Source organism: Sebastes umbrosus, chromosome 13, assembly GCF_015220745.1.
Source record: "Sebastes umbrosus isolate fSebUmb1 chromosome 13, fSebUmb1.pri, whole genome shotgun sequence".
In the NCBI taxonomy this organism is placed as follows: domain Eukaryota; kingdom Metazoa; phylum Chordata; class Actinopteri; order Perciformes; family Sebastidae; genus Sebastes; species Sebastes umbrosus.
The window spans coordinates 24041281-24061277 of NC_051281.1; the positions used below are offsets into that span (position 1 = coordinate 24041281).

Consider the following 19997-nt stretch of genomic DNA (forward strand, 5'->3'; position numbering starts at 1 on the left):
TGTCGAACCAAAATGAAAACACTGTGGTAATTAACTAAATTAAATATCCCTTTAATAATAACAGTCATACTGTTTAAAGGTAGCTGCTGTAAGTGAAGCCCGCCCTTAATGTTTAAACTGTATCTAAAATTGGTACATTTTATTCACAAGCGAATTACATTAATAATGTACATTTCCCAAATGTCTCACAGAACAGAAATTTAAATTAGACTAGACTGGTGAATGCTGAGAGCATTCTGTTCAGAGTTAGCTGATAAATAGAGATAAATTGCCATCTAAAGAGGATAAACCTTTGATTTTTTTAACATTTCATACATCTGGCGCCACCTTCAGGCCAAACTTTTGTTTTGTTTTTTTGCCTTGTGGTATCCAAGAATAGCAGTTATTTTTCTCCATTTTTTCATCCTGCCAATATTTTGTAAAAATAATCATTACATCCTCACCACCAGCATGGCTATAGACGTTATGATTTATTGTATGTGAGGAGAAAGCATCATTTATGCTTAATTACTTAATGAAACACAGATCTTTTTAAGTGTATCAAAAATAAATGTAAAATAAATTTCCTGTTACCATTCCTTCATAGATTTTTTAATTATTATTATTATTATTATAAGAGGTGTGTGCATTTTGACTTATTGATCTGTTGCCTACAGAGGCGTACGCATTCTGAAGTGTTTACAACCTGTCCAATGTGTTCACCTTCTTACTTCCCTGATCTCTGATGATTTCTCACACATCATGGATATATGGGGATGCTTTCATCTGTATATTGAGCACGTTTTTTTGTTTAATTCACAACATTAATCACGTGTTTACTGCGACTGAACAGTGACAAAGCGTCAGTATATGGCGAGTTGGGATGAGACAAGTTGCAATAGAGAGGCGAAGTCCCGCCCCTTCCGGCAGACCACCATGGGACCTTATTTCGGAAAAAATATGTATGGTAGTTAACACTGAGGGTTTCACACAAAACTAAATGATGCTACGACAAACTGTGACTTTCTTGACTTGCATAGAAAAAGTCTGAAGAAGAACTCTTAGCTATGAACTTTTAGCACCATTTAGGCTTGTAGCGGTAAGAATAAGATAGTTCCTTGAAATACCCTGCAAGATGAAGATATCCACCCAGTCATCATCCTGTGAATCCTTTTCAGTCTCAGCTTGACATGATATAAATAATACATTATATGTGAAACTAGAATATAACAAGAAATTAGAGTACACCAAACACAACACTTGAGTAGAAATATTTTGTATTGAAATGACAGGACTCTTTTGCAGATCCGCATGGTTAAAATCATTAATTAAAATATGATGGTCCTCCGGTGGAGGACAGATTCTGATCATGCATCAGTGTTTCTTCAGGCCAGGTTAATCTCACTGGGGGGACCACTAGCAGTGGGTAAGTGCACACTTCTTGGGTTTTAAGGCGTTTCACAGCATGAGGATGGATGAGGGACGACTCGCGGTCTCCGTCCATCTAGGTAGTTGGCCCGGCCATAATGTGACGTCATCATGTGACGTTACAATCCGTCCTTCTCCTTCAACTGCTTCACCAGGGCGACATACTCGTTCATGGCATCCTCTTTGCTCTTGCCTGATAGTTAATGAAAAATCAAAAATGTGTTTAAGTATATACGTAAGGATAAATTAATGAAGAAATTAGCAACGTTCCTACTTTAAACAGTGACTTCCTCTTTGTTGCATGCAGTGTGTAATCCGGAGGACTCAGAGCCTGGCCTGGTCCTCTGGCTGTCAGGGATATATTAGATTTAGTGAGACTAATTGGGGATAGAGAATATAAATATTAAAGAATAGTTCTGGTTGGGCAGTATTGGCTTAGGTTTGGCCATTGTTTCTATTTATTATAACAACAGTGTACTCAACAGAGTAAAGACTAAATGGCTGCATTTATAGAAGAGTAAGTGCAGAGATCTGGAAACAAAGTCTGAATACATATCAGGGCTACAGCAGCTGTAGAGATGCCACATGGATGAACTTTAATTGCAGGTCAGGGTTTTTGCTGTGGCTACACCAACAGGGCTTCAGCTCAGCGCCTGAGATAACCCTGAAATCTTTGCATTCATGCTGTGAAGATGTGTGTGTGTGAGATGAATGCAGTGGAACTAAAAAAGAGGCAAAATCCTACAAGTAAAAAAAGAAGGTCTGCCTGGGACCTGAGTTGTGACATGAATTACAAAAGCTTGAAGTCTCCCTTGTACAGAAAAACACACATTTTTCAGAGCGGCACCATCTACAGGACTGAACGTGTACCTTTCTGCTTCTCCCAGGCATCCCATTTAGCTTTACCAGTGAAGTCGAACATCCCTGGACGTTCTTCAGAGAGAGGAAAGACATAAACAGACGTAAGTGAAGAGGTTTAGGTAAATGAAACAAGTCAGTTAGAAAGAGTTGACAGTTAGAAAAAAATGTACTGGAGGTATAATGTATCTGATGTCAAAAAGCGTCTTGTTAAAGTGTGGGATCTGGAGACACGTGGCTGGCCTGCTACTCTAAGTTTTCAGTTGATCATGAGAGAACCAGACTGACTGCTAATCCAGGCCGCTTTCAGATACAGGTGGTTGTGGCGTGCGGGGGCCGGGAGAAGGCTGCGGGGCGGTGAGAGTCAGGAGCGGCTGTTGAGTTCAGACCAGAGAGGAGAGCCGCCGTTTAACTGACTAGTATTTTTGTTGCCGACTAGCGAGGGTAGTCGCCTAATCAAGCACATCCCTAGTCACTGCTTTAGGGCCCTTTCACGCTTAACGCGTTTGGTCCGTCTTTCGAATTTTTCAGTTTGTTCCAAACCAATATTCCAGGTGTGAAACCTCCACCGGAGCCACGGTCTGGACCAAACAGCAGAACCGTGGAATGAAGAAATGGTCATGATGGTTGAATCATGGCTCGGTTCATTTCCAGTATGTAAACATTTTTTGGAATGGTACGGACTTTCGGATCAATAACAGGAAGTTCTGGCTGGCTATCGTAACCGGAAAAAGGAAAAACACAACAAAACAAAATGATTCGTGGTCATTTGGTATGACAACTTTATAAAGAATCAGTTGGAGAAAACTCACAAAAATTCCAACACTTTTCAATTATTTGCCGAGAAGATGAGACTCAATGTCAAGTATGGGTGATGACAGCAGGACGTAGGTATGTCATGTATAGTTCTGTAGTGCGCTCACAGAATTGCAATGTGAAACCAAAACTGAACTGGATCAAATGCGTACAATGTAACAAAAACGCAAACCTTGGTTCAGACTTTCGGGTGTGAACAGGCCCTTATACTCAACAGCACATATGACGGCAGTGACACTGTGTTGAGAGTGCTGCAGTGTGTTAGTGGCAGGAGGCAGTGAGTGCTTTTCTCACCTGTGTTGGTATCACCCACAGTGGCCTGCTTGAACAGGGAGTAGACCTGCAGCATCTCCTCGTCCGACGGCTTCGCCTTCAGCTGCTTCACCTCAGCAGCTGCCGTATCAAATTGAGCCTTCGGGAGAGAGGACAACAATTTCAGAACTCTGAATTCACACCAAAGCAGTGGCGAAGTGCGGCATGCAGCGAGCTGCCATGCAACGTCTTTGAAAAGCTGCGGTGGCCGCTATCAAGCTCAGCAAGCTGCGGTCGTTTAATTCTGTGGCAACGTGCAGCCAAACTAAAAGTTGGGAAAAGTTTTAGCACTTTTAGCTGCTAGGTGTGGCCAGAGAGGACGTGCTTTTTGTCTTTCATTGTCTTTTTGTTAATTTATTAATCATTAAATCATCACATTTTGTTGTTATTAAGGCTGTCAAAGTTAACACGATAATAACACGTTAACGTACATTTGTTTCAACGCCAGAGAGCCCATGGAATACCCATGGGCTTAAAGGGTACATTACCTATTAAGCCCATGCCAGACAGACTTTTGACATTCAGAAATAAATTACTGACACTTTGCTTTGATGGGCTTAATAGGGACATTTACCCTAAACTAAATTAAGCCTGAAAACTAGCCTGACCAGGACTGGGCTAGTCTGGTAACACAGGACAGACTCATCTAAAACTCCCTGTACTGGATACATGCACATGCATATCAATGTTTAGAATAAACAATTGATAGATTTAGTAAATTTTCTATAGTTAAATCTGAAACTCATGTGGAAATAATATGACAGTATAGGATAAAGCAGTGAAATGCAGTGAAACTGAAAAGAGGCAAAATCCTGCAAGAACAATGAGCTCATTGATTCACAACTAAACTAAAACCCCAATAGCTGTGCCAGCTGGGCCAGAGGGGAGGGCCAGGTCTGATACTAGAAAGTCCCAGTAAAATGATCTGTTAGAAGATGGAATTAATGCTAAAAATAATCCTGTTGATTTCCCTATTGCCAAGAGAAGCACTACAGATGTAGATATGAATAAATATGTTAAACACTACATGAAATAGACCACTTTGCACTAGAACACCTGTCACACTGTACAAAAACGTGCTGCTGGTGTGTGTGTAACCACATATATAACAAAATAAAATAAAATTCTGAATGTTATCTGTGAGGAAACCTCCTAAGTCTACAACAGAAATACAATATGGAGCAAAGGTCAGGTATTAGGACCATAGTTAACAGTTAACAGGCTGTGTGTCTGATTGGCTGTAGGTCAAAGGTCAAGGAGTACAAACACCATTTCAACACTCCCCCAAAGTCAGCTGACAGATGTGTGTGTCTAACTGTGAGGCAGGACATGGAAGTTCCCCTTAAATATGCAAATCCTCCAACACATGATCATCATGCAGAGCTATATATCAGCAGCCATGCTGACTCTTTTTTTTCTATTTGATCTTCCAATCTTACTGATCAATACATATTTTACAAGTTAAGCTCTTCAGTACCACCAGTTAACAGCCCTCCTACCAACACACAGATACCACCAACAAATCTGTTTTTATGTGTTTTATCTTTTCCCACTCACAATGTTGTTTGGTTACGATTGCCCAGAAGTCATTATAGATATTTAAATCAATATCCTCCTCACAAACACTAACCATACACTTCCACGCAACACACACACTTGTCTTTTTTTTTAATATATTTACTGTATTGTTATTGTTGTTATTAGATATATATATATATATATCTTGTCCTAATTGTTTTCTTATCACTATTATGTAGTCATATTATGTCTTTATATTAATCTTGTCTCTAGGTGGAGGCTTCAGATAAGCCCAGTGTTTTTTTTTTGCCTTTTCCTGCACTGTATATTATTCATTTATTATTTTTGTTATGTTGTATTGTGCAAAACAAATAAACAGATAAACAAGACATATACACTCTTAAGAGAGACTGTGATAAAGGAGTCCCATCACACCCACCATCATGTCTTTATCAACGACCTACCTAACTATAGCTCACTGTGATGCAATACCAGCCCTTATCATGACACCAGAGTATCTGAGAGAAACAACAGCCTTTGTTTATATTAGCAGCACTAGCAAGGGGCTTTTAGGTTAGCAGCTAACGCCAGCTAACGGATCTCTCTATCGCTCATTTAACGTGACACAGGTACAAATACAAACTAACTTTAGCTCTTAAATGTTGCTAACTCATTCATACACACCTGGAGATCAGCCATGTTTAGTTACAGATCCTACAGCAGCAGCAGACAGAGAGAGACGACTGGGCGGATGGTGAAGGAGGTAAAGTCCATCAAACTTCCAGCATACCACTAACGGGGTCGTGTCCACGGCCTGTGGAAGAGGATAGGACAAAGGGTGTGGGGTATAACGCATGCGCAGTGTAACTGAAGCTGCGGTCGTGCGTTGTGATTGGCTCAATTTCGGCGAGGGCCGACTAGATTTTACTGCGCATGTGTTGTACCCCCGGAGATGTGACTGCGTTGATGACGCGTGATCTAGCCTCGTTCAATAGGCCTTGGTCGTGTCACGAACGGTCTGCCGAGAAGGGACTGCGAAAACCACGAAATCTCGCGAGATTCATAGAGCCACGAGAAGTAATTGACGCTGGTATGCCGTGGTGAAATTACAATGTTCCATAGAAGGACTACTAAAGGCGTGCGCCCTGTGCGTTGATAAATAGCTCCTTGTGCGTGTAAAGTGCAATAAACAAGTGCAATACCTCAATCATATATCTTATACTGTATATACTGTATATGTTCTTAATATGCCTTGTACAAAGTATTTCTTATATATATGTATATTACTTCCTGATATGTATATGTTCTTAATATGCCTTGTACAAAGTATTTCTTATATATATGTATATTACTTCCTGATATGTATATGTTCTTAATATACCTTGTACAAAGTATTTCCTTTTATGATTGTAATATAACTTATTCTTTTTAATGGAGCTTCCCAGCAAAAAGCATTTCACACCATTGTACCTGTATAACCGGCGTGACAATAAACATCTTGAATATTGAATCTTGAATCCTTAAGTGACAGGCTGCTTCAGGTGTGTGAAAGAGAGATACCACAGGTCCTTCTACTGCTGGAACACTTTAGTTTACATCAACATATAATAAAGGATTATCTGATCTAACATGGACAACCGGTGAAAATATCACTTCATTTCAAGGTTGGAAGATAAGATAAGATAAATATTGAGTTCATTGTTCAAGTTATGGGGAAGGCTACAGGACCATGTGCAGGCTGCTGTAGCCTACTTCCTCCTACTCCTTTTCTGACATGTACTATTTATTTATGTATATTATTTGTTTATTGACAGTTTGCAATATGTTTACTGTTCATTTTATTTCTTTTTTTGTTTTTACATGTTTAAAATAAATGAATAATTAATATCAAGGATATACTGGGCTTTAGTATTGATGTGTCTTTGTATCTTGGAATTATTCCTGAAGGTTTGCGTAAACGTGATATCTACCTGCTGAAGATTCTTATGGCTGCAAGTAAAACTGCTGGCTTCAGATAACCCCTCCCATTACAGACCTTGTTATGGGCATGGTCAACTACTTGTGCTCCATGGAAAACATGACTTACACCCTCCGTCTACTGAAAAACAGGGTCGACAGACACTGGATGAAACAGGATCGTATACCTACAGGAAATGAACACTGATTAAGAGATTTTTCCTTCTCTTTCTTTTCCTCTTTGGACTCAGGCAGCAATGCTCAAACCTCTGTGCAATGAACTGTACCAGTGTATGTGTCGCTGATGAGAGCAGACATTCGTTTCATTCTTCACCTGTTGAAATTAGCTAAAACGGAGCGTTTCAGACAGATGGTAAATACAGGCATATTCAGGCAGACAGTAAATAAAAATAAGTCTTTTTGAGCATTAAAGCATGTAAACATGTTCTAGTAGAATCATAAAACACAAGTATGAACCTGAAAATGAGCATGATATGGGACCTTTAAAGCTGCAGTAAATATGATTAAAAAAAGTTGTTTTTATATAACCGTCACTATATCCTGACAGTAGTACATGAGACAGGTAATCTGAAAACAATCATGTGCGTCTGCGTCCTTCGGTGCTCCTAATGGCCTCTGCAAGATTTCACAGACCGGAGGAAAACAACCAGTTTGCTCTCCATGCAGACAACTAGTTTTGAAGTCCAGGCTGCAACTTACACAAGTGTGATAAAGGAACAGACTTTTCAGTGAAGCAGGATACATCTTGTGCCCAGCAGTTCAACTTTTGAAATGAAACATACTTGCATATTCATAGATTCTAGACTTTTGAATAAGGGCAAAGGCATAGATAGTTTAGAATTTTTTTACTCAACATTTTTGTGGAAAAAACACATTATTAAACATTTTAGGAGGGATCTTTAAGTACAAGGGAAACACGTAAAAATATTAAATTTTACCATTAAAATTCAGCCATGCTCACTCATTATGACACATTTTGTTTTCTGATGTTTAAGCAATACAGGTCATGTATGACTTTAATAAGTTATGTATATATTGTTTCATGTCAGAATACAACCAAACCTAATCAACAGAGACACAACAACTCGTAGCACATGTTCAAACTTTATTTAAGTTCAACTGAGTGCAACATTAATGTGTAAACCTTTGAGCTGCAAAAAATGTTAAACAGCGTGCACATCCAGACGATAAATATGAGATGCTGCACAGAAGAACATGTAAGACACAGAAAAAGTCTGCACACTAAATAACGCTCCCGTGAACATACATTTAATTACCACCAAGTGATGTTTCGAGTGTTAAGGTCTTCTTCAGACAAAAAATATAATACAGAGACACACCTTCAAATACATACTCGGCCAGGTCACCTGACAGAGCACCTGGTCCTAATCGGCTCCCTTAGATTGAATACATACAATATATTGGTTAACACACACACATATTGGACAGATCCATCATACAACAGGTGCTCTGTCAGGTGACTTGGCCGAGTATTATATTCTTTGTCTGAAGAAGAGCTTAACATTTGAAACATCACTTGGTGGTAATTAAATGTATGTTCACGGGAGCGTTATTTAGTATGCAGACTTTTTCCGTCTCTTGCATGTTCTTCTGTGCAGCATCTCATATTTACATTCATCTGGATGTGCGCGCTTTTGTAAACATTTTTTGCAGCGCAATAGGTTTACACATTAATGTTGTACTCAGCTGAACTTAAATAAAGTTTGAACACATTTCTCCATCCCTCAAACCTCTGAGCTGAACATTGTGTTAGCTTTACCTTGTTTCCTCTATAAGCTCATGGCTAACTCTGTGAGAGACCATCAGTGTGTTCCAATCCGCGTACTTCTGTACTTACACTTACTATTTTGATTCCATAAGTGCGTTCACACTGTGAAGCACGGCAAAATGCAGTGCACTCGAAGTACCCGGATGTTGTACTCAAAACGGTCAAAACGTTGAGTGTGGAACGCTGAACACTTTTCACACTCAATTGTCGCCATCTTTGCTACGTAGCGGAAGGGGGCGGGACCACGACCACTATTCAAACGTGAAAATGGCGGCAGATGATGCAGGAGCTTTTGCGGTGCTGAACAACGTACCTTATAGATGTCTATGGGCTACGTAGATAACAGAATAAAACAATACAATACGTAAACATACCAGTGCGTTTTCAGCCAACAGGAGGACACATCGTAGGCGTAGGCGACGACGTTGGAAACGTAATTTCCACCTTGCTTTCATTTTCTGTGTATTCTTGATCAACAAAGCAGGCAGATATTTTGGCGGGTAGCGAGCCGCGGTAAAATGTTGCGATCGTCATTTCTGGTAAGTGCGCCGCAGAGTATTCGATTTGAGACAACCCTACCCTACTGAAATTCATGCACTACTCAAGTAAGTAGAGAGTACATTGAAGTGTACATCAGGAAGTATGTGGATTGGAACACACTGTATGACAAACACACCTTCAGCTCTAGCTTCTCTTAACTATCACCACTGACTTCATTTTCATTAGGAAAAAAACCTTCATATTGCCACAATGAGGAAATTAAAACTATGTATGCCTCACAAAATGTGATGCCCATTGAATGGCAGATTATGCAGGTTTTTTTTAAGTCCATACTTTGATAATACAGAATCATTCACCTTAAGTGGTGGATCTTATAGCACCATGGCAGCATAAAGGGCGCGAAGTGAAGGCCGCTCCAATGGGCCGTGCCACATTCCATCTGTTATGTACAGTGGTAATACTGCGAGCAACATTACGACTGTACAGCACACAAACTCGGGGCAAACAATGGGCCTGCTGCAGAATTTGTTGCATTAAATCTCTGAAGTCAACCAAGAATCCATTGCTTCACTGTTTCTCAGTGTCTTTAAAGTCGTCCCCGCTGATAATCTCTAACAGTCCCAGAAGACTGCAGCCTGCAGAAGGGCTCTTCTTCATTGCTTCTCTGCTTTTCAGCCTTTCCCTCTTCCTTCTATCTCTTTGTGTAGGTGTCAGGCTGTTTGCTGCAGCTACTCCCCGCTGCCTCCAGAGGGCGTCCTTTCACTAGTCCTTCTGTCTGCGATGATGCTGACCTGGTCGTAGATCTCCTCAGGTGGATGGGAGTTGCGCATGGCTAGGTACATGGACGAGTTGGGGGGTGACAGCAGGTTCTTGGGGGGCAGAAAGGAAACTGATTTAGGTTTTTGTTAGAATACCTGGCTAAGGAATCCAACAGAAGAGAAAACACTTCAAAGACTCCTACCGCATGAATACAAACATGAATACAGTGGAAATCAGCAATTTTGTGCACACCACATGCAAGGAGATCATGTTTTGTTGCTTGCCACATGTACCAAGACTAGACAGGGTTTGAAGGTGAATACAAACAATCTCACGCCTAAGAAATCCATGCAGATGCATACAAACATACATACACACCTCTTTAAATTGCTGAGGCAGTAAATCTTTTGGACAGAGAAAGTGGGATATATGTTTCCGATACACCACTGCAACCACCACCAGAGTCACTGCCATTGCCATGACGACAAATGTCCCCACGGCTGACACCCACGGAGCCTCTTCTTCTGCAAAACAATCAGACCAAGAACAGCAGAGGTATAATCAGTATGCTTCAACTTTTAATTTATTTGTTGTCTCGCCCTGGAGCATTTTGATTTGAATCACTACAAAACTCAACAGGTGCCAGCTAGTGAATGCTCTGTCCACTTCCACTTACACACAAATTATCAAAACTACTTATTACCTACTACTTTTTACTTTGCTATTTTTATTTTCCACTGTCAGTGAAACTCAACACCTTCTGCAGAGATGTTTCACTTTCCCCCGATAGAGATGGTGTGGACAAAATATTAGAAACACCTCTCAATTTAATGCAGTCCACTTCAGCATCAGCACTAACTATGGCCTCAAAAAGTGTCATAACATAAAAAAAGTTAGCAATAACTAAAAACAAAAGTGAGCATGGCTCACATACCCCCGCTCACTGCTTGACCCCTTTTACTAAATTCTAATTCTAAAAACTAATGGAATTATCATGACATTACATTACCACACTGTCAACCATCATACCAAAATTGAAGTTCCTAAGTTAAGCTAACATTTATTAATTAGCATTAAACATAAAGTGAGGCTGCTGGGAATGTCATTAGTTCTGCAGGTGTTTGGTCATAAACCAAAGTATTGGGCAAATAAAAAATGTGACCTGATGATGGCGCTAGAGGAACAGCAGGGGGTCACTAATGTTATGGAAATTCATCCTGAGGGGGAGAATGAATGTCTGAACCAAATTTAATGGCAATCCATCCAATAGTTGTCAACATTGTCAACATTTCACCAGGAACCAACCATGTGAACCTCATGGTGGCGCTAGAAGAAAAGTCAGGGGATTGTCTGTGAGCCATAGACGTCTGTAGAAAAGGTTCTGCCAACCCTGTAGAGGTGAGTCATTTTCATTCTGGACAAAAGTGGTGAACGGACGGACTGACCGGCTGACACTGCCATCCCTACAGCCCTGCCACTACTAGCCTGGCTAAAAACCTGTTAACATCAGTCTTTTGTTGTAAATATAAGAAGATGGTAATGACTTTCAGATCAAATCCTTTCAAGTGGTGGTGAAAGTCACAGGTGGAACAAATAAATAAATAAAAATCTAGCAAAAGATGCTTACCGATGGTAGTGCTCTCACAGACAACTGCGCTGGGATTGCTGGGGTTTTTTCGCTCTGTGATGATTTGGACTTGGACGCAGTACTTGGTCCAGGGGTCCAGTTTATGAAGAACCACCCGGTTTTGCTGTACGTTGCTGAGGGTTGCGGCCTGTAAGAAGAATAGAAAAGCGGTCAGGTGTGTGGTCTGTTCTGGCCTGCAGCAGCTACAGGACATCACAGAGAGAGAAACAGAACTGGTCACAGATATCTGTTCAATTCAATTCAGTTCAATTCAATTACATAAGGAATATACATACATACATACAGTATATGAATTACAAAAAAAGGGAATCAGATCCACAAACCTAATGGTTAATAATGCTTTGTTCTTCCCAGTATGCCACCCAGGAACCATAACCGTATAAGATCCACTCTGATATAAACAGCACTTCAATCAATTTATCCCACCTTTTCCTTCTTGCCGTCCTTCCAGTGGGTGATGGTGTAGGTGGCCGAGTTGAAAACATTCCTGAGTGCAGAGATGGCGAACACTGGATCTTTAATGCTGACTTCGATAGTAGCCCCATTGGAGTGGAGAGAGACATTGGGTGAACTGATGATGGCTGAGGAGGAGAGAGAGACGAGTTAACAAAGATTAAGCCTTCTGGCAAAAGCAAATGGTGGTGGGTTTGAAATCAAACACTTCTGGCACATCCTCAGCAAAGACAAAATGGTTTTGACTTAATTGACCCTTCACTAAGCAAATGTTTTTCCGCCCGTTCGCTCGCATAGAATGGAAGTGAAGGGGAGGCGAATGTTAATTTCGAACCACCGCATCACCTGGCGATCGAGACAGAAGACAATGAAGTTAAAGGTAGGGTTGGTAAAGATATAGGGAAACATTTTTTGTTATATTAGTTGAAATTTCATTACATCCCGAAAGCAATCAATAAATCAAATGCTCTGACTAACGACAAAGAAAAAAGTCCAATCATTTCATTCGGCCCAAATGTAATGATTGGACAGGCTGCCTGCCTGTCTACCTGTCTGCATGCATGTCTGCGTGACTTTCTCTCTAGATTTAGGGTCTTTTGGAGCTAATGCTGCTAGCTACTTCCATTGGAAAAGAGTTGGCAACACTGGGCTGGGTCTTTAGGTTGGATACTTTTTAAAAATCTAGTGTACTCTTCCTAGTTTCTCAAGATCACCCACCCTGCCTTTAAGGAACAACACTGTTCCTTTATTCAGTATTACAGTCATTAAAAATGACATGTGTATACATTCAGTATACCTTCAGTAGCTGGCGTAGCATTGAAGTGCTAGCGCTAGTTAATGATGTGCTAAAGCACTCTGCTAATGCTAGCTCCACAAGGTTTAACAACGTATAATGTATCATCAATTGACCCATTGTCCATATTAAAATACTGATTCGTGCAGCTTTAATGGAACAGTGTGTAACAATTAGGGGGAAAGGAAATGGAATATAATATTGCGTATATTAAGTAGGTTTTCTTTAGTGTATAATCCCCTGATAAAAAAGAAATGCTGTGTTTTTGTTACTTTAGAATGAGCCTGTGTTAACTTTTCCTGCTTGGGCCAAAGTCAATAACGTTACTCGCTGCTGTCGCTGCCACTCTCTCTCTCTCTTGCTTCACCACTCATTTCCCACATACACACACAATCTAAGCACTCTACTCTTACAACAACTGGCTCTAGAGAGGGCCATTCGTGCCACCGTAGCAATCCTACGCGCCCCGCCACATGGGAGAAGTTGTAATCTGCAACCTCACCACTAGATAGTACCACCAGATCCTAAACACTTCTTTAATTGATTTTCTTTTTATTCAACAAGTCTGTAATTATAACAAAAGCTCATGACAATTTACCAGAGTACACAGGAATCGATTTCTGGTGATTGACTACTAATCAACTAACTGAGGAATCATTTTAGTACTAAAGTTCCATCAAAAAGTAATTTCCTAAAAGATGCGTTTTTGAAAGCAGATCATCTGTATTTGCTGATAAACGTCACTGTGCAGTGTTTACAGTGACAAGCCATCACACACAGAGAGTTTCTACTCACTATCTCTGTCCAAGTTTATCTGGCCACTTTCCATCCAGGCGGAGCTCTCTGTCCCCGACTGCGCCCGCACTCTGCCCGTATACTTTCCAAAATGAAATATGGAGATGTTGAGGCGGGTGAAGTCACATTCAAGGGTGGAGATGTTCACACAGCCCACTCTGTATTCTGCGCCTGCGAATGAGGGTCTGTGGACAAAATACAGTGCTGGCATTACAGATTTGCCAATTTCAGGTGTGTCTGTGATGACAACGTAGAGAAAGAACAACAGTGACAAAAACCCCTGATGTTCACCTATGGGTTGACAGCAAGAAAGTCAATATTTGTCAATGTGTAAATACATTTGACACAAAGCTAGCAGTACGCCATGCTGTCAAATAAAGACCTAACCATTACATAAGATCACCTTAATTGTGGCTATGACTACCATGTTAGCAGACAGTTGCTTAAAAATCCAGCAGACACAGAGCAACATTAGCATTTGTTTGGAGTCGTGTTTGTGTCACCTGATAAATCTGAGTCCAATATTCTCTCTCTTTTAGCTCTGGTTTTGGTCTTCACCAACTCCTGAAGGTCTCTTTATCTGCTAAATGCTCCACTATGTTCACCAGCTAGTCTCTCACTGTGTCTGTCTGCTGTTTGCTGCTGTGCAGGTAGTGCAGCCTAAAGTGGGTTTATAGAGCTTCTTCACGGAAAACAGCTGCCTGCTGCGGCTGAAAACGAGGTGGATGAGAATGCGGTTTTCTCTTTTTCTCTTTTGCTCCGTTTTGAGATTTAGATCAGTTTTGCTCTACACCACCTTGGAAAATATCAATTTTGTTTAGCTTCTAGTTGTTTCACTAGGCGGCTGCCATCTGCCTACTGCAGCTGGAAACAAAGTTTATGATAGCTGAAAGTGTGGGCCAGAAAACCAGAGTCAGGTGATAATTCTCTGTGGGTTCGTCATTACGAGCGACACCTTTCACGTTACACGTAGTCATTGGATCTATTGTTTATACAAAAATATTGATGAGTGAAACTTTAACCTTCTCACCCTTGTCGGCACAATTACACCAATCACTGTACATTTTGAAAATGCTGGAACACAGCCCCAAAATGAAAATACATTCTGAGACATTGTTACAAAAAATCACATTTGACAGGAATGGCAGATTTGTTATTTAACACCAACTGCTTTACATTATTATCCATCACTGACTCACTGATGTTAATCGAAGTTGTACTGCACAAGTCAAAACTTACAGGTGTTAAATGCGGGCATATCTATGATTGAGGGATTGCCTCCACATGGCTCTCAACATGGCGATGGCTGAGCTGGCAGCTCGCCCCTAATCGTGCTAACAGTACTAACAGTGCAAACAACAACATTGTCGTTCGGGACGGCGTTATCAACTGTAATCACCGTATGAAAGCAGTGTAATGCGGCGGCCATGAACCAGCCAGTAGGGCCAATCACATGCACTAACATGCACTAAAAGCATGTGCGGCCCGGCCAGCTACATCAATAAAGCACAGAGAAGCTCTGATTACAACACACACAGAGGGAGAGAGAGAGAGACTTCATTCTCTACTCAGGTAGACATTACCAAAGTTGCTCTATAAAAAAGATGACACATTTCAAGCTTCGAACCGAGCCATGTGACCGAGGCGGATGCTACTGCGCCTACTCCACGGCCCCAGTGGATGCTGAAGATCGCCGGAAGATCCGGGTACTTTTCCAGTCGGAAGTGGAGCCATTTTGGCTGAGCAACTGAGCAACTTTCGTAGGAATGAACGGGGCCCCGCCTCCAACGCTGTCTCCAGTTCTCTTAGTACATCCATGCTCAGGAACTGCCGCTAGTCTCCTAAAGGGGCGGGGCAATTGCCAAACCCACGTGACACAGATACAGGAAACGGACTCTCAGTGCACCGTCTCCTTTCTGAACTGTCTCTGACATAACCGCTCTATTATTATCTTTACATAGCAAATAGTTGTTTGCTGCTATATTAATGCTGTGGATATCATATGGACTGAACTGTGGACATATAAATGAAGAACACTGAGCTCTATATTTTGTCAACAGTGTAAAGTGTGTATCAGGACATAACAATGTGTTTGCTCATTAACATGACTCATATACAGTAATACTAAGCGTCCTCTTTCCCAGAAGAGAAGGTACTTTTGTACAACACTCATTGTTTTTGATAACAGGGAAGTCTCACTGTTCACAGTTTCTGTGTTGACAGGCAGAGGGGGAGGTGGGGCTCAGCAGCTGGTGCTTATTTGCCTCACGAGTTTGTCAGTTAGTTAAATGATGCTCCTGATAAAATCTGGCTGTTAAACCCAAAGCCTCAATCCAAATGCATAACAAAGAGTTTACCAATCCAGCAACCTCTCGGACCACCTTTTCAAATACAATACACTTTTCTAATCATTAAGATACATTTGCTGACATCCAGAACATGTAGCAGCAAATCAGCATGACAGATGGAAATGTAGTTTTGCTTGTAAGCAATGATCACAGCACTTCAGAGAAACGGAACAGCATGAACGACGGAGCAGATAAAGTCTATTCATATGCAAAATAGCATTTAACTGGCCTATAGCTACTGTGTGTTTGTCAGAAGAGTGGAATTTCAGAGTAATGGTGTATTACCTAAACTTGATTTAACTTTTAGTTGTGAAAATCCATACTGTTCCCTGTGTGTAAACTATTCACTGTTACTTACTTAATAGTAATGGATATTTCTCCAGCGCAGGGGTTGCCATTGAGTCTCGGTTTCATAAGTATGGAAATACGATCAGGCAATTAATTTTGCTAATAGATTTATCGTTTGAGTCATTCTTTAAAGCTAAAATGACCCCAAATTCTCTTATTCCAGCTTTTCAAATGTAAAAGTAAATTGGGTTTCAGACTGGACAAAACAATCAATTTGAATATAAAAACCACACTGTCTCAGGCTCTGAGAAATATTGATGGGCAGTTTTAATTATTTTCTGATATTTTATAATTGATAATGAAAATAATCCATAGTTGCAGCTCTAGAAATCAGCTGTAGCTTTAACCTAAACAGACTTTGATGGCTGCGCAGCAATATAACAGACTAACAAAGGAGAAAATGTCTGCAAAACCAGAGAGGGTGTTTTATTGTTGCTGAGATTAGTGTTGACTCACTTGTATTGTGTTGTGTAGACCAGGTCGCTGGCTGGCTGCTCAGGAGAATCCCACCTCAGCACCATATTCATGTTATAGGAGGTCAATCGGACATTTGTGGGTGTGCTGAGGACTCCTGATACCACTGCACAGTCCAAATCCATGTATCATAAGTTAGTATTATCACAGCCACAGATACACTCAAAAATAACAATAACACTGGTCACTTTTGTGTCACTTTTGCAATGGAAATACTGTAAATCTACTGTTACGGATATGTTATGTATAACATGCTGATCACTCTGCCATAATTATATGATGCTGTGCAATAATTATATAATTATCTGATGGACACCTTGTGCAATAATCTGGCAAAACTGTAATCTGGCAAAACTGTCATCTTATTGTATTTTTATATTGAATTATTTTTTATATTTTTTATATTTATATTGCACTATCTCTTTTTTTATTGTATTATATTTTCATTAGCACCTATGGCATTGTCACAATCTAATTTCGTTGTACTACACAATGACAATAAAGGGCTTGAATCTTGAATGGAGACAAAGTAAATTATCTTCCTTTTTTTTGAGAATACAAAAAACATCATCTGAGCAACTAGAAGGGTTCCTATTGAATAAACGCATTCATATTAAGTATAGGTGCTGTTAATGTTATGATCATCATTGTTCTAGTGTCAAAGTTCACCATTTTCATTATTGATTAGTTGGAACATTTACACAAGTGACTCAACACATTGGAACAACTTACAACAGGTGGATGTTGCATCTTTTATCACACGATCATCTTATTATTTCCACCCAAGCCACAAAAACACGTTGTTTCCACTTCAGTCAATGTAAATTCAATCAAAAAGTCCTAGTGACATTAAATAACCTTAAATAAACCAGCCTGTTCCAACTTTATTTTTAAACAGACAGCTCAATGATAGATGATAGTAAGAAGATAGTTCCTCATAAACTGTAGTGAGAGTAATAATAACACACACTCCATACTCCATGATCAACCAACAGGTGACAAAGAAGACATGATCTTACCTCTGGATCCGCATAGTGTTGAAAACGTCAGGATAAAGGCACAAAGAGCGGCTGACATGTTACTGTAAAGGCTCTTTTTAGTCAGTTTTATAATGTAGTCCAGCTGAGCAGTGTGTGTGTGAGAGAGAGTCGGTTTCATTTATTAACTCTGTATTTCCTCATGCAACAATACAAGGAATGTGAGAAGAGGAGACATCACGCGTCATATCATCGAGGTATAACGCATGCGCAGTAAGATCTGGTCGCCGCTCCGGTTACACTGCGCATGCGTCACACCACACAGCTCAAGACCGTGTCCTAACCTCTTTCAATGAGCCCTGGTACAGTAGCGTTCACTGACGAGAGGAGGGGAAATCCGCGGAAACGAAACTGCACCGAAAATACGGCTTCAAGGAATCAGCCTGTCATTGGAAATAAATAAGTCTTAACCTCTTAACAATAGAGGTTGGGGACATCGACTAAAGTTTGAATCATTTCATTCTTCTACTTATGTAGGCTAATTAATACAGTTGCAGGATATGTCAGTGCATGTCACAGCCTAAGAGACAACCACAACAACAACAACACATAATAGATGTAACTCACACTCTGCCTTTTATTTACTCCTCTACTTCATGTTTTTTTTGTTGTTTTTTACATTTATCCTTTAATATTGAAATATATTGTTGTTGATTGTTTTTTATTTGTTTGTTTGTTTTATTGAAAGAACAAACATTAATTACTTCTTTATTGTTTTCTTCCATTTACATGCATGTTCTTTTTAAATATCTATATATTGTAATTTGCTTAATGAATTGTATATATGTATATATATGTTTTTGTTTTTATTTTGTGCTTTTTTATTTTTATTTATTATTGAATTGACGCTTTGGCAATATTGTTCACCTGACAGTAATGCCAATAAAGCAAATTTAATTGAAATTATACTTGCTATCTCTGTTAAAATACCCATTATTGAAGAAAAACATCAATAGGTGATTCCAAACTTTTGAACGGTGGTGTAGACCTGCAATGTAAATGTTTTTATTTGTGGATCATAAAACACCTGTTTGGTACAAGTCAACATCTCTCCATATACTGTACCCAATGCGATCAAACAGATACAACATCATCCAACTATTTTCAGACTCAGAAATGGAGATCTAAATGCATCACTGTAAGCCGCAAGACAAAATAAGTCCATTTCAAAATAATGTCTAATATTTATCCATCCAATGAATTGCTAAGACTGAGATTTAATGTTGATCACAATAACTGCACCTTTTGTGAGACTGAGATTGAAACTACTTATCATCTGTTTTTTCCACTGTATATATTCATCAGGACTGGCTGTCAACCGAAATCCAACTACTTGCTCCTCTCACAAGAGAAAATATTGTGTTTGGTATTAACATGGACATTAAGAGTGACTGGATATTGAACAATCTGATACTGCTTACAAATTTTTTCATCCATGCATCCAAATGGAGGAAAATGAAACCCCTATTTTCTGTTTTCAAAAGGGACCTTGTGGACAATCATCTCAGTGCTTTAAGACTAATGAAAGGACAACATGCAACGTGTCTCCTCAGAGCTGATGACGAACTGAACATATATGATGATGACCCCTAGAGCTACCATGGAAGAGTGCAGTCTTATTATTATTTATTTATTTATGCATTTCTTTTTTGTTCCTTGAATTAATTCTACCCTCTTTTATTTTTGTTATTACATTATTTTGTATAATTTAAGTTATCTGTCCTATCCAATTGTGCCTTGTATGTTAGAAGTATTGAGTTTAGATTACAATGCCTTAATGTTTGTAAATTAATTTTCTTCCAATAAAAAAAAAAAAAAAAACATCTCTCCACCTACTACTACTACAACTACTACTACAACTACTACTACTACTACTACTACAACTACTACTACAACTACTACTACTACAACTACTACTACTACAACTACTACTACTACTACTACTACTACTACTACTACTACTACTACTACTACTACAACTACTACTACAACTACTACTACAACTACTACTACTACTACTACTACAACTACAACTACTACTACTACTACTACTACTACAACTACTACTACTACTACTACTACTACTACTACTACTACTACTACTACTACAACTACTACTACAACTACTACTACTACTACTACTACAACTACTACTACTACTACA

At 39.7% G+C, this 19997-nt stretch overlaps 2 protein-coding genes across 2 annotated transcripts; both read right to left on the reverse strand.

Moving 5' to 3' along the window:
• Positions 1–1239: 1239 nt before the first annotated feature.
• dbi (diazepam binding inhibitor (GABA receptor modulator, acyl-CoA binding protein)) lies at positions 1240–5748 on the reverse strand. Its single transcript, XM_037790462.1, has 4 exons — positions 5596–5748; positions 3376–3493; positions 2278–2340; positions 1240–1600 (listed from the first exon to the last, which is right to left on the reverse strand). Exons 1-4 carry the CDS (start codon positions 5608–5610, stop codon positions 1527–1529), a joined length of 270 nt encoding a protein of 89 aa, XP_037646390.1. The 5' UTR covers positions 5611–5748; the 3' UTR covers positions 1240–1526.
• Positions 5749–9165: 3417 nt separating this feature from the next.
• LOC119500598 (interleukin-10 receptor subunit beta-like) lies at positions 9166–18093 on the reverse strand. The gene is made up of 7 exons (XM_037790413.1): positions 17816–18093; positions 16779–16902; positions 13627–13811; positions 12012–12166; positions 11565–11712; positions 10316–10461; positions 9166–10047 (listed from the first exon to the last, which is right to left on the reverse strand). The coding sequence occupies exons 1-7, from the start codon at positions 17952–17954 to the stop codon at positions 9907–9909; spliced, it is 1038 nt and encodes a 345-aa protein (XP_037646341.1). The 5' UTR covers positions 17955–18093; the 3' UTR covers positions 9166–9906.
• Positions 18094–19997: the final 1904 nt, after the last annotated feature.

Excerpts from the sequence above, each read along its gene's own strand:
- dbi (XM_037790462.1), bottom strand. Across the intron at positions 2,341-3,375 it reads TGTGGGTGATACCAACACAG|AACGTCCAGGGATGTTCGAC; the intron begins GTGAGAAAAGCA and ends CTCTCTCTGAAG. Across the intron at positions 1,601-2,277 it reads TGCCTGGGAGAAGCAGAAAG|GCAAGAGCAAAGAGGATGCC; the intron begins GTACACGTTCAG and ends ATTAACTATCAG.
- LOC119500598 (XM_037790413.1), bottom strand. The coding sequence starts at position 17,954 with ATGAAACCGACTCTCTCTCACACACACACTGCTCAGCTGGACTACATT. Across the intron at positions 13,812-16,778 it reads GTCTACACAACACAATACAA|ACCCTCATTCGCAGGCGCAG; the intron begins GTGAGTCAACAC and ends TTTTGTCCACAG. Across the intron at positions 10,048-10,315 it reads TGCCTCAGCAATTTAAAGAG|AACCTGCTGTCACCCCCCAA; the intron begins GTGTGTATGTAT and ends CTGCCCCCCAAG.